Raw genomic sequence first — 12,725 nt, 5'->3', positions numbered from 1 at the left:
TTCCTCTCCTCCACCCTCTTCCTCTCCATCCTCTTTCTCTCCATCCTCTTTCTCTCCATCCTCTTGCTCTCCTCCATCCTCTTCCTCTCCATCCTCTTGCTCTCCTCCATCCTCTTCCTCTCCATCATCCTCTTTTTCCTCTTCTCCTTCTCCTTCATCCTCATCTTCCTCCTCCTTTTCTTCTTCTGCTCCTCCAACCTCTCCGTGATCTTCCTGAGCATCCTCTTGTTTTTGACCCTCGTTCTCTCCATTTTCTTCTTCTTGCTTCAGTTCCTCCACCTCCTCCTCCACCTCCTCCTGCTCTCTCTCTTCATCTGTTTCTACATCCTCTGCCTTTTCTTCTCCTGGTTCTTCTTTCTCTTCATCTTCTCCATCTCTAACCCCTCCCCCAGCTCTCTCCTCCTTTCTGTGTGCTTCCTCACTGCTGTCCTGCTCCGGTTCTGGTTGTGTGTGGTTGTAGTTGTGTGTGTGATAGTGAGTGTGTGTGTAGTTGTTGTGGTTGTGTGTATGCTCCTCCTCCTGCAGTGTGATGGGGAACTGGAAGCGGTCAGTGTGAGTTTTCTCTCTGTCCGGAGGGGGTGAGGGGCTCTGAGGGACAGCGCTCTGGTACCAGTCCCGGTTCTCCTGCAGGGTGTCCAGGATCTCCTGAGCATCAGGATGGACCAGGTCTCCCCACGTTTCCCACAGCGGGTGCACAATGTAGTCTATAAACCCCACCTACACAACACACACACACACACATTAAAAAAACTCCTGAAGTCCACAGTTCAGTCCTCTTTTCAGTCTTTTCAGTACGCTCTACAGCACCGGTCCTGTTTCCTCAGTCCAGTCTAGAAACGCTCTAGACCACAGTTACCCGTCATCTTTCCCTAGTCCAGTCTAGAAACGCTCTAGACCACAGTCACCCGTCCTGTTCCCCTAGTCCAGTCTAGATACGCTCTAGACCACAGTCACCCGCCATCTTTCCCTAGTCCAGTCTAGAAACGCTCTAGACCACAGTCACCTGTCCTGTTCCCCTAGTCCAGTCTAGATACGCTCTAGACCACAGTCACCCGTCCTGTTCCCCTAGTCCAGTCTAGAAACGCTCTAGACCACAGTCACCCGTCCTGTTCCCCTAGTCCAGTCTAGATACGCTCTAGACCACAGTCACCCGTCCTGTTCCCCTAGTCCAGTCTAGATACGCTCTAGACCACAGTCACCCGTCCTGTTCCCCTAGTCCAGTCTAGATACACTCTAGACCACAGTCACCCGTCCTGTTCCCCTAGTCCAGTCTAGAAACGCTCTAGACCACAGTTACCCGTCATCTTTCTCTAGTCCAGTCTAGATACGCTCTAGACCACAGTCACCCGTCCTGTTCCCCTAGTCCAGTCTAGAAACGCTCTAGACCACAGTCACCCGTCCTGTTCCCCTAGTCCAGTCTAGATACGTTCTAGACCACAGTCACCCGTCCTGTTCCCCTAGTCCAGTCTAGAAACGCTCTAGACCACAGTTACCCGTCATCTTTCCCTAGTCCAGTCTAGATACACTCTAGACCACAGTCACCCGTCCTGTTCCCCTAGTCCAGTCTAGATACACTCTAGACAACAGTTAAAAGTCATGTTCCCTAGTCCAGTCTAGAAACGCTCTAGACCACAGTTACCCATCATCAAAAAAAAAAAAAAATCTTTCCCTAGTCCAGTCTAGATACGTTCTAGACAACAGTTACCTGTCCTGTTCCTCTAGTCAAGTCTAGAAACGCTCTAGACCACAGTTACCTGTCCTGTTCCCCTAATCCAGTCTAGAAACGCTTTAGACCACAGTTACCCATCATCTTTCCCTAGTCCAGTCTAGATACACTCTAGACCACAGTCACCTATCCTGTTCCCCTAGTCCAGTCTAGATACGCTCTAGACCACAGTCACCCGCCATCTTTCCCCTAGTCCAGTCTAGAAACGCTCTAGACCACAGTTACCCGCCATCTTTCCCTAGTCCAGTCTAGAAACGCTCTAGACCACAGTCACCCGTCCTGTTCCCCTAGTCCAGTCTAGATACGCTCTAGACCACAGTCACCTGCCATCTTTCCCTAGTCCAGTCTAGAAACGCTCTAGACCACAGTCACCCGTCCTGTTCCCCTAGTCCAGTCTAGATACGCTCTAGACCACAGTCACCCGCCATCTTTCCCCTAGTCCAGTCTAGAAACGCTCTAGACCACAGTTACCCGCCATCTTTCCCTAGTCCAGTCTAGAAACGCTCTAGACCACAGTCACCCGTCCTGTTCCCCTAGTCCAGTCTAGATACGCTCTAGACCACAGTCACCTGCCATCTTTCCCTAGTCCAGTCTAGAAACGCTCTAGACCACAGTCACCCGTCCTGTTCCCCTAGTCCAGTCTAGATACGCTCTAGACCACAGTCACCCGCCATCTTTCCCCTAGTCCAGTCTAGAAACGCTCTAGACCACAGTTACCCGCCCTGTTCCCCTAGTCCAGTCTAGATACGCTCTAGACCACAGTCACCTATCCTGTTCCCCTAGTCCAGTCTAGAAACGCTCTAGACCACAGTTACCCGTCATCTTTCCCTAGTCCAGTCTAGAAACGCTCTAGACCACAGTTACCCGTCATCTTTCCCTAGTCCAGTCTAGAAACGCTCTAGACCACAGTTACCCGTCATCTTTCCCTAGTCCAGTCTAGAAACGCTCTAGACCACAGTTACCCGTCATCTTTCCCTAGTCCAGTCTAGAAACGCTCTAGACCACAGTTACCCGCCATCTTTCCCTAGTCCAGTCTAGAAACGCTCTAGACCACAGTTACCCGTCATCTTTCCCTAGTCCAGTCTAGAAACGCTCTAGACCACAGTTACCCGTCATCTTTCCCTAGTCCAGTCTAGAAACGCTCTAGACCACAGTTACCCGTCATCTTTCCCTAGTCCAGTCTAGAAACGCTCTAGACCACAGTCACCCATCCTGTTCCCCATGTCCAGTCTAGATACACTCTAGACCACAGTTACCCGCCATCTTTCCCTAGTCCAGTCTAGAAACGCTCTAGACCACAGTTACCCGTCATCTTTCCCTAGTCCAGTCTAGAAACGCTCTAGACCACAGTCACCCGCCATCTTTCCCCTAGTCCAGTCTAGAAACGCTCTAGACCACAGTTACCCGTCATCTTTCCCTAGTCCAGTCTAGAAACGCTCTAGACCACAGTCACCCGTCCTGTTCCCCATGTCCAGTCTAGATACACTCTAGACCACAGTTACCCGCCATCTTTCCCTAGTCCAGTCTAGAAACGCTCTAGACCACAGTCACCCGTCCTGTTCCCCTAGTCCAGTCTAGATACACTCTAGACCACAGTTACCCGCCATCTTTCCCCTAGTCCAGTCTAGAAACGCTCTAGACCACAGTTAAACATCATGTTCCGCAGTGGTTCCCAATTCTGGTTCATATCTGACAGTGGGCCCCACATCTGTTACCTGACTCTTCTCCACGGAGGCGGTGTGTTTGTCACACATGGCGCTGATCTCCATGCCCCGCTCTCTCTCTCGATCGCCCTGCCTGAAAAACTCCTCCATGATCCTCTCTGTCCACTGCTTATACAGAACCAGCGGCTTGGTGGGGTTACTCAGATCAGCGCAGTGCATCATGGTCTTCAGCACCTGCACCACACACACACACACACACCCAGTGTCCTTTACTGTAGACCATCAGCAGAGTTTTACCATAACATCCTCAGATTCCCCGGCACACACACTCACAGACACACCTGCATGCGCTCAATGTAGTGGTCCAGCAGCAGCACACCAGAGCTCGTCACCTTCTTCGTCTCCACCATCGTCTTCAGGTCAGCCAGAAGAGTCATGTGCTTCGACATGTCTGTGGCCAACACCTGTATAATTACACACAGTAGAATGAAGAACCGAATGGTTCTAGACAAACGTGGCAAATCCTGGTCCAGAAAGTAAAACTCCAGCCCAGGATTTTGTTGCGACTGGCTGGATGGCTCTGCTGCAGCTTAGCTTTCTGGGCCAGGATTCGTCCGTTAGTTCTAGATAATTATCCTCAGCTCCTCTCTGCTCAACACTAAACTGAGATTTCACTTACTGTAGAACTGTGGTTCTCCAGTTCTCAAAGGAAACAACTGTTCCTGTCTCTTCTCCCACTAGACTCACATCACTGTTCTCTATCGTCCTCCTGGTCCTTTGGGCAGTTTCGTTGATGAACTGGACGTTCCCTGGTTGGACTCCCTGTTGACGCCTCACTTATTCTACTTGGCGACTTTAACCTTCCATCAGAGAAGCTCCAGTCATCATGCCTTCTTCCATTGCTCTCATCCTTTGATCTCACGTTCAATCAGTCTGCACTAACACCTGGACCTGATCTTCAGCAGACCTGCTCGTGACTTCTCTGATCACCACTTTCTCTCCTTCTCACTCCTTCTACTCACACTTCTCCTCTCTGCTCCTTCAACCACTACTTCCTCAAGTTCTTCCACTCTTCACCTCAGTCTTTGCTCTGTCTCCCCCTCAGCTCTCTCCTCAACTGTCCTGACCACTCTTCCTCCTCCTGAATCTTTCTCCTCTCTCCCACTTGAAACTGCTACAGACACTCTCCTCTCATCCATCTCCACCTCTGTCCACCTTCTCTGACCTTTCTCACCTAGGTCAGCAAATTCTTCTCCACCTTCCCCGTGGCTGTCAGATGTTCTCCGCAACAAGCGTAGAGAGCTAAGAATGTCTGAAAGGCAGTGGTGGAAGTCCCAACACGACTCCGACCTCCACTCCTATCAGTCTCTTCTCTCCAGGTTCAGAACAGAAGTTGCTGCCGCTAAAGCATCTTTCTACAGAGGAAACTGGAAGCATCTGCATCTGACCCTCGTTCACTCTTCCCCATCTTCTCCTTTCTCCTCAACCCTCCTACTCCCCCACCACCCACTACCCACCACCCACAAACTTCTTCTCTGTCCCGCTTTTCTCCTCTTTCCACAGATGACCTCCTACATCTTCTCACCTCCAGTAATCCTACCACCTGTCCACTAGACCCTGTTCCATCCCCTCTGTTCCAAACAATCGCTCCAAACCTCCTTCCTTTCATCTCCTCTATCATAAACAGCTCTTTGTTGTCAGGTCAGGTACCATCGGCCTTCAAGTCTGCCAGAGTCGTGCCCATCCTAAAGAAACCAACTCTAGACAGCTTGGACATCGGCAACTACAGACCTATCTCTCTTCTCTCTTTCCTCTCAAAGATTCTCGAACGTTCCGTCTACAACCAACTGTCTCTCTTTCTCACTCTGAACAATCTTCAGGACCCCCACCAGTCTGGCTTCAAAGCTGCACACTCTACTGAAACTGCTCTCATTGCAGTTACAGAGAAGCTCCATGCAGCTAAAGCTGCCAGACTGTCCTCGGTTCTGATCCTTCTTGACCTCTCTGCAGCTTTTGACACAGTGGACCACAAGATCCTCCTGTCTATCCTTGCCGGTCTTGGAATTACTGGCTCTGCATGGCAATGGTTTGCATCGTACCTGCAGGGACGCTCATACCAGGTAACGTGGCAGGGCGACACGTCCGCTCCTTGTAGTCTCTCCACTGGCGTTCCACAAGGCTCAGTTCTTGGTCCTCTTCTTTTCTCACTCTACACTCGCTCTCTTCGTAAAGTGATCTCCTCTCATGGATTCTCTTACCACTGTTACGCCGATGACACTCAACTCATCCTTTCTTTCTGGGAACTCACTGGTCACTCCATCTACAGAAGCTGGAAGTCTTGGTGTAGTCATGGGTGATCAGTTATTGTTCTCAGGTCATGTTGCAGTTCTGACTCGGTCCTGCAGATTTCTTCTGTACAACATCCAGAGAACTCCACCCTTCCTCTCTAGAGTCGCCCAGGTGCTCGTTACAGTCTCTCCTCACTTCAAGACTTGACCACTGCAGCTCTCTTCTGGCTGGTCTCCCTCTGTGCACCATCAGACCACTGCAGCTGATCCAGAACACAGCGGGTCGGGTCGTCTTCAACGTTTCTAAGTTCAGCCATGTTCAGCTCCTCCACTGCTGCGTTCTCTCTTCACTGTAGCTTCCTGTAGCTGCTGCCCTCATCAGATTCAGACCCCTGACTCTGGCCTACAAAGCCAAGACTGGACCAGCCAGCCCCTCCGTACTTGATGGCAATGGTCAAAAGCCTGATCCGTACCAAGAGCCCTTCCAGCTTCAAGTACGGCTCGGCTCGACCCGCCATCCTTTAAGATCCAGGGAAGACGAGCGTCCAGACTTTTTACTGTCCTGCACCGAAGTGGTGGAACGAACTTCCCCTGGGTGTCGGAACAGCAGAGTCCAACACTTGCTGTCCTTAAACCCAGACTGAAGACCCTCCTCTTCTGAGAGGACTTGGGTGAAGAGTAGAGTACTATGGTCTCCATATTGACTTGTGTTTAGTAGAGTCTAAGATTAGAGGATCTGAATTTTAGTCTATTTAAACTAGCTGAGGTTCTTCTTCAGTAAACAGTGAAGCTCTTCTGTAAGAACTCTGGAGAAGAACGTCTGATAAATGCAGTAAATGTAAAAGAGGACCAAGAACTGAGCCCTGGGGGCACCACTGAAGGTTCTGCATGGAGCCAATCTTCTGATTGACTGTATATGTATATATATATATATATATATATATATATATATATATATATATATATATATATATATATATGCTCAAAAGTTTACACACCCCGGCAGAATTTTTATGGTTAGTGTGTGAAGCCATTTCTTGTCAAACGACTGTGTTTCTCTTTTTAAATCATAATAACAACCAAATGACCCTGATCAAAAGTTCACACACCCCAGTTCTTAATACCGTGTATTGTCTCCTCTAACATCAATGACAGCTTGAAGTCTTTTGTGGTGGTTGTGGATGAGGCTCTTAATTTTTTCAGATGGTAAAGCTGCCCATTCTTCTCGGCAAAAAGCCACCAGCTCCTGTAAACTCCTGGGCTGTCTTGCATGAACTGCGCGCCTGAGATCTCCCCAGAGTGGCTCAATGATATTGAGGTCAGGAGACTGAGATGGCCACTCCAGAACCTTTACTTTGTTCTGCTGTAGCCAATGACCGGTCGACTTAGCCTTGTGTTTCGGATCGTTGTCATGTTGGAACGTCCAAGTACGTCCCTTGCGTCCACAGCTTCCGGGCTGATGAGTGCAAATCTGCCTCCAGTATTTGCTGATGACGTGCTGCATTCATCTTCCCTTCAACTTTGACCACGTTTCCTGTGCCTCACACATCCCCAAAAAATCAGCGGTCCACCTCCGTGCTTTACAGTAGGAAGGGTGTTCCTTTCATCATAGGCCTTGTTGACACCTCTCCAAATGTGACGTTTATGGTCGTGGCCATAAGTTCGATTTTGTTCACCTTTTCCTGTGGATCCATTAACAATTCTTTTGCTTTCCCCATGACTCACAATCCAGAAGTGGCTGGATGAAAGATGCAAGAGTCTGTCTGGATCCCAGAAACTCACTCAGCTTTTATTCTGATAACAGGTCACAGGTGAGGACGTTACCTTTAGTAGCCATTCAAACCCATTTGTGTCTACTTCTGTGCATGTTATCCAGCCAAAATCACCAGGGTGTGTGAACTTTTGATCAGGGTCATTTGAATGTTTTTGGTTGTCATTATGATTTAAAAAGAGAAACACAGTCGTTTGACAATAAATGGCTTCACCCACTAACCATGAGTGGAAAAAAGTTCATCATTCATAATCTCTGAAAAAAGGCCAAGAAAGCAAATATTCTGCCGGGGTGTGTAAACTTTTGAACACAACTGTATGCGTGTGTGTGTGTGTGTGTGTGTGTGTGTGTGTGTGTGTGTGTACCATGTCTATGACGAGCTTGCGCAGACTCTGTCTCTGCCTTTTACTGAGGTTCTGGAAGATGTCGCAGTTCTCTTGGTGCAGCAGCTTAAACCCAACAGCTAGGTGATGATTCTCCAACACAGATTCATCATTATACATCAGAGCCAACTCTGAGTCTGGACGAGAGAGAGAGAGAGACAGAGAGAGAGAGAGAGAGAGAGACAGAGAGAGAGAGAGAGAGAGAGAGAGAGAGAGAGAGAGACAGAGAGACAGAGAGACAGAGAGAGATGGTTCTCATAATCTAAATTCCAGCTCCAGACTAGGAGAACACTGCTCTGTGATCAGATCTTACTGGTGTTGATGAGGAACTGGTTGGAGACTCCAGGATGATCTACATCATGAATGGCTGCAGCAAAGAGAGCAGCTAGGATCTCCAGATCAGTGAAGACAGCCTGAGAGAGAGAGAGAGACAGAGAGAGAGACATTAACTAGTAGCTGAGCAGACTGGGTATTACATCACTGTTGAGAAGTTGCTCAAAGAGTAGTCAGCATGTGCATTTGCACATCTGTGTCAGCAATGTGTGCAGCTTAAAGTAGCTGCATGTGTTCATTAGAAGAGGTGTCCACAAACATTTGCACATAAAGTGTATTTTGGGGTACAGAGATGACCTGAGATGACAGATTGTGGACCACACGCTGAAGGATACGGTCAGGAAGATGGACTGTGCATTCCACTGTGACAGGGCCTTGAGATGGCAGTGCCCTGAGGACCTCATGAGCTACTAGGACACACACTGGGGTGTGAGAAACCCAAGCTGGGCGTCTTAGTGAGAGTGAGTTAGTGCACTTCATCCCACTGAAAATAACCAGCTTAACCTGGCAAAGCCATTGAGGTCTGAGAATGGGTGATCATGAAAAGTGGCACTAGCTATAGAGACGGTAACTGGTGCGGAAAGTATTAACACCCCAAATTTGCAGCTTCTGTGAGGGAGAACCCAGCGGTGTCTAGAGCCTGGAGGGGTGAGTGTTCTAGTTAGACAGAACCAGACCGATGGTATACATTAAAAAGGAGGTCCAGGAACCTGTCTGTCCCAGAGGTGGCAAATCCAGGTACAGACAGTACAAATCCACATCCACCCGTCTACCCTGAATGTAATCTCAGGGTATTGTTGAGCAGTGAAGTGCTAAGATTAATTATCTAGAACCAAAAATGACCCAGGCAGTTAGAACAAAATCCTGGATTGGATTCATTCCTTCTGGACCTGAATTTGCCACCTCTGGTCAGTTCTGGTAGAGCAACTCAATCCTTTGGAATCAAGTGGAGTCTACAAGTCTACTCCTCTTCCTCTACTCCCGGCTTCCTCTGTCCAAATACTTGTGAATTTCTCTTTCCTCTGTGCTTCCAGGGCTGATCTGCAGCTCAGAGCTGAGCAGTGGTGGATCCACATGAGCTACAGATTAGATAAAAGCAAGATGAGCAGATTGGAGAGGAGAGGAACTCACGCCCAGCGCTGGAGTGGACAGCAGGCAGTGGATGCTCTGTGTGACGTCCGCGGCGTGGAGGCTGTTGTGATACGCCACGTTGCTATGGTAATGATCCTCCAGCGTCATCACGTAGGAAACAAAAGTATCCACTGGGATACGGAACGTCTTCAGCAGGTCTCTCTCCTACACACACACACACACACACACACACTATGGGATCTCTTTCTGTCACTTAGCATGATCTTGAGATGCTTTTGGGAGTCCAGATCAGTGCACACACACACACACACACACACACACACACACACACACACACCTGAAATATAGAGTACATGATGCAGCTGAGTGGTCTGTTATTGGACAGCTCGGCCACACGGAAGACATTAAACCTCCACTTATTCAAATCCTCCATCACCTACAGAGAGATAATCACAGCGTTAATCACAGCGTTAAACACAGCGTTAATCACAGCGTTAATCACAGCGTTAAACACAGCGTTAAACACAGCGTTAATCACAGCGTTAATCACAGCGTTAATCACAGCGTTAAACACAGCGTTAAACACAGCGTTAATCACAGTGTTAATCACAGCGTTAAACACAGCGTTAATCACAGCGTTAAACACAGCGTTAATCACAGTGTTAATCACAGTGTTAAACACAGCGTTAATCACAGCGTTAATCACAGCGTTAATCACACTGCACAGCAATCAGATCATTACTGTGTTCATAAAGTGTTAGTGTTAATATGTGTTAATAAATGGTTAATATGTGTTAATAAAGTGTTAATAGTGTTAATAAAGGGTTAATATGTGTTAATAAAGTGTTAATAGTGTTAATAAAGGGTTAATATGTGTTAGGGTTAATTAAAGGGTTTTAAATGTTAATGAATTGTTAATAAAGTGTTAATTAGAGTGTTAATAAAGTGATACATGGTTGATTAACATGTTAATTAAGGGTTCATAACATGTTACCTGCCTGCCACTTACCTCTCCCTCCCTCCTTACCTGCCTGCCACTTACCTCTCCCTCCCTCCCTGCCTGCCACTTACCTCTCCCTCCCTCCCTGCCACTTACCTCTCCCTCCCTACCTGCCTGCCTGCCACTTACCTCTCCCTCCCTCCCTGCCACTTACCTCTCCCTCCCTACCTGCCTGCCTGCCACTTACCTCTCCCTCCCTCCCTGCCACTTACCTCTCCCTCCCTCCCTGCCTGCCACTTACCTCTCCCTCCCTACCTGCCTGCCACTTACCTCTCCCTCCCTACCTGCCTGCCACTTACCTCTCCCTCCCTACCTGGCTGCCTTTGCTACCATCTATGAACCCAGTTATACAGCTGGACACAGTGTTTTAAGATAAGCGTGTAATAATTATACAGCATCTAGGTTTTGGGTTCAGTTTGGCCCTCACAGGGTTAATAATTGGTCAATGCATTAATAAAGTTAAAACGTTAATAAAGTGTTCATAGTGTTCATAGTGTTAATAAGGGTTAATAAGGTTTAGAAAATAGGGTTAATAAGCTGATCTGATAAATGAAGAGTTTTAAATGAACTGATGTGAATCAGTGAAACCTGAAGTGTGTGTGTGTGTGTGTGTTTTACCTCGGCCAGTTGGTCCTCATGTTCAGTCGTGACGCCGAAGCGAGGCAGTGGTGTGTTTGCCAGGCTGTGTGTGTGGGCAAGTTTCCGCACTCCGCTGATGTGGCTCATCGGCTTCTCCTTTAGAGTGGGAGACGGAATCTCCACCTCGTTCTCCTGGTCTGAACACCACACACAGACACACACACAGACACACACACACACAGACACATATGTTTATAAGGGTTCCTTTGTCCCTCTTCTCCTACTTCAGTCACTGAGATCCTCCACCATCAGGAACTCACTTACCTAGGAAGGTGCTGGAGATGTATTCAGACACCTGGTTGCCGGAGCGGCTCATTTCAGACAGGTGAGACAATTCCCGGTTTAACATTCGCTTAAACTATTAAAATACACACACACACACACACACACACACACACACACACACACACACACACACAGCGCTGATCAGTTATTAGATATGAGAGGTGATGGTCTGGTGATGGGAGCAGATGGGGGTGGATTACCTTGCTGGATGCCATATCACTCACAGACCTGTGAGTCTGAATGGTCTCTAACTGGTCCAAACACCAGTCCAGTTCTGCCAGAGTCTCCAGGGTCAGCTGCTGATACTGGTTGTCTGAAACAAACAAACACACCTGAAGCACCTGAGTGTTGGCACTGTGTGTGTGTGTGTGTGTGTGTGTCTCTCAGAGTGTTTACCTGAGAGTGAGCTCCTGAGTCCTGAAGACTGACTACTCAGTGACGACCTCCTGTGGACAGAAGAATAACACACACTGACAAAGAGGAAGAAGAGCAGATAAAGAGTAGAGGGAGAAGAGCAGAAGAAGAAGAGCAGAAGAAGAAGAGCAGGAGAAGAAGAAATGTAAGAGGAGAAGAAAAAGAGCAGGAGAAGATGAGTAGAGGAAGAGGAAGAGCAGAGGAAGAGGAGAGGAGAAAGAGGAAGAGCAGAGGAAGAGGAGAGGAGAAAGAAGAGCACAGGAAGAGGAGAAGAAGAAAAGCTAAAGTAGAGGAGCAGAGGATGAGGAGCAGATTAGGAAGAGCAGAGGAAGAAGAGTAGATAAAGAGTAGAGGGAGAAGTGGAAGAACAGCAGAAAAAGAAGTGCAGAGGAAGAAGAGCAGAGAAAGAAGAGTAGATGAAGAGCAGAGGAAGAAGAGTAGATAAAGAGTAGAGGGAGAAGAGGAAGAAGAGCAGAAGAAGAAGAGCAGGAGAAGAAGAAATGGAAGAGGAGAAGAAGAAGAGCAGGAGAAGATGAGTAGAGGAAGAGGAAGAGCAGAGGAAGAGGAGAGGAGAAAGAGGAAGAGCAGAGGAAGAGGAGAGGAGAAAGAAGAGCACAGGAAGATGGTTAGAGGAAGGAAGAGGAGGAAGAACAGAGGAAGATGAGAGGAGGAAGAAGAGCACAGGAAGAGGAGAAGAGGAAGAGGCAGAAGAAGGGCAGAGAAAGATAAGTAGAGGAGAAAGAAGAGCAGAGGAAGAGGAGAGGAGAAAGAAGAGCAGAGGAAGAGGAGAGGAGAAAGAAGAGCAGAGGAAGAGGAGAAAAAAAAGAGGAGATACTAACTTTACAGTGGGGGGGTTGAGATTAGCCAGGATTGTAAAATTACTTCTGACCGAGCGTAAACTAGCCAACACCTGGAGAGAGAGAGAGAGAGAGAGAGAGAGAGTGAGAGTGTAAGAGTGAGTGTGAGTGTGAGTGAGAGTGAGTAAGAGTGTGAGAGAGTGAGTGAGAGTGTGAGAGACTGTGAGAGAGTGAGTGTGTGAGAGACTGTAAGAGTGAGTGAGTGTGTGAGTAAGAGAGTGAGAGTGTGACTGTGAGAGTGAGAGAGTGAGTGTGAGAGTGTAAGAGTGAGTG

At 48.2% G+C, this 12,725-nt stretch overlaps 1 protein-coding gene across 1 annotated transcript in view; it reads right to left on the bottom strand.

The window, feature by feature from the left end:
- Positions 1 to 3: 3 nt before the first annotated feature.
- The window catches only part of LOC140535621 (3',5'-cyclic-AMP phosphodiesterase 4C-like), a gene marked incomplete at its 3' end in the record, with an annotated part of 50,526 nt that continues 37,804 nt past the window's right edge, over positions 4 to 12,725 (bottom strand). The window contains exons 6-17 of the mRNA XM_072657017.1: positions 12,435 to 12,505; positions 11,578 to 11,627; positions 11,382 to 11,494; positions 11,161 to 11,254; positions 10,876 to 11,033; positions 9,595 to 9,693; positions 9,297 to 9,461; positions 8,146 to 8,245; positions 7,815 to 7,969; positions 3,732 to 3,854; positions 3,442 to 3,624; positions 4 to 717 (exon numbers count right to left, since the gene is read on the bottom strand). Coding sequence (XP_072513118.1) covers positions 4 to 717; positions 3,442 to 3,624; positions 3,732 to 3,854; positions 7,815 to 7,969; positions 8,146 to 8,245; positions 9,297 to 9,461; positions 9,595 to 9,693; positions 10,876 to 11,033; positions 11,161 to 11,254; positions 11,382 to 11,494; positions 11,578 to 11,627; positions 12,435 to 12,505 — 2,025 coding nt within the window. The remainder of the gene's footprint in view (positions 718 to 3,441; positions 3,625 to 3,731; positions 3,855 to 7,814; positions 7,970 to 8,145; positions 8,246 to 9,296; positions 9,462 to 9,594; positions 9,694 to 10,875; positions 11,034 to 11,160; positions 11,255 to 11,381; positions 11,495 to 11,577; positions 11,628 to 12,434; positions 12,506 to 12,725) is intronic.

This window comes from Salminus brasiliensis, chromosome 15 (assembly GCF_030463535.1).
Source record: "Salminus brasiliensis chromosome 15, fSalBra1.hap2, whole genome shotgun sequence".
NCBI classification, from domain to species: Eukaryota; Metazoa; Chordata; class Actinopteri; order Characiformes; family Bryconidae; genus Salminus; species Salminus brasiliensis.
The sequence above is the reverse complement of the archived record's forward strand: the minus strand, read 5'-3'. Positions and strand labels throughout refer to the sequence as shown.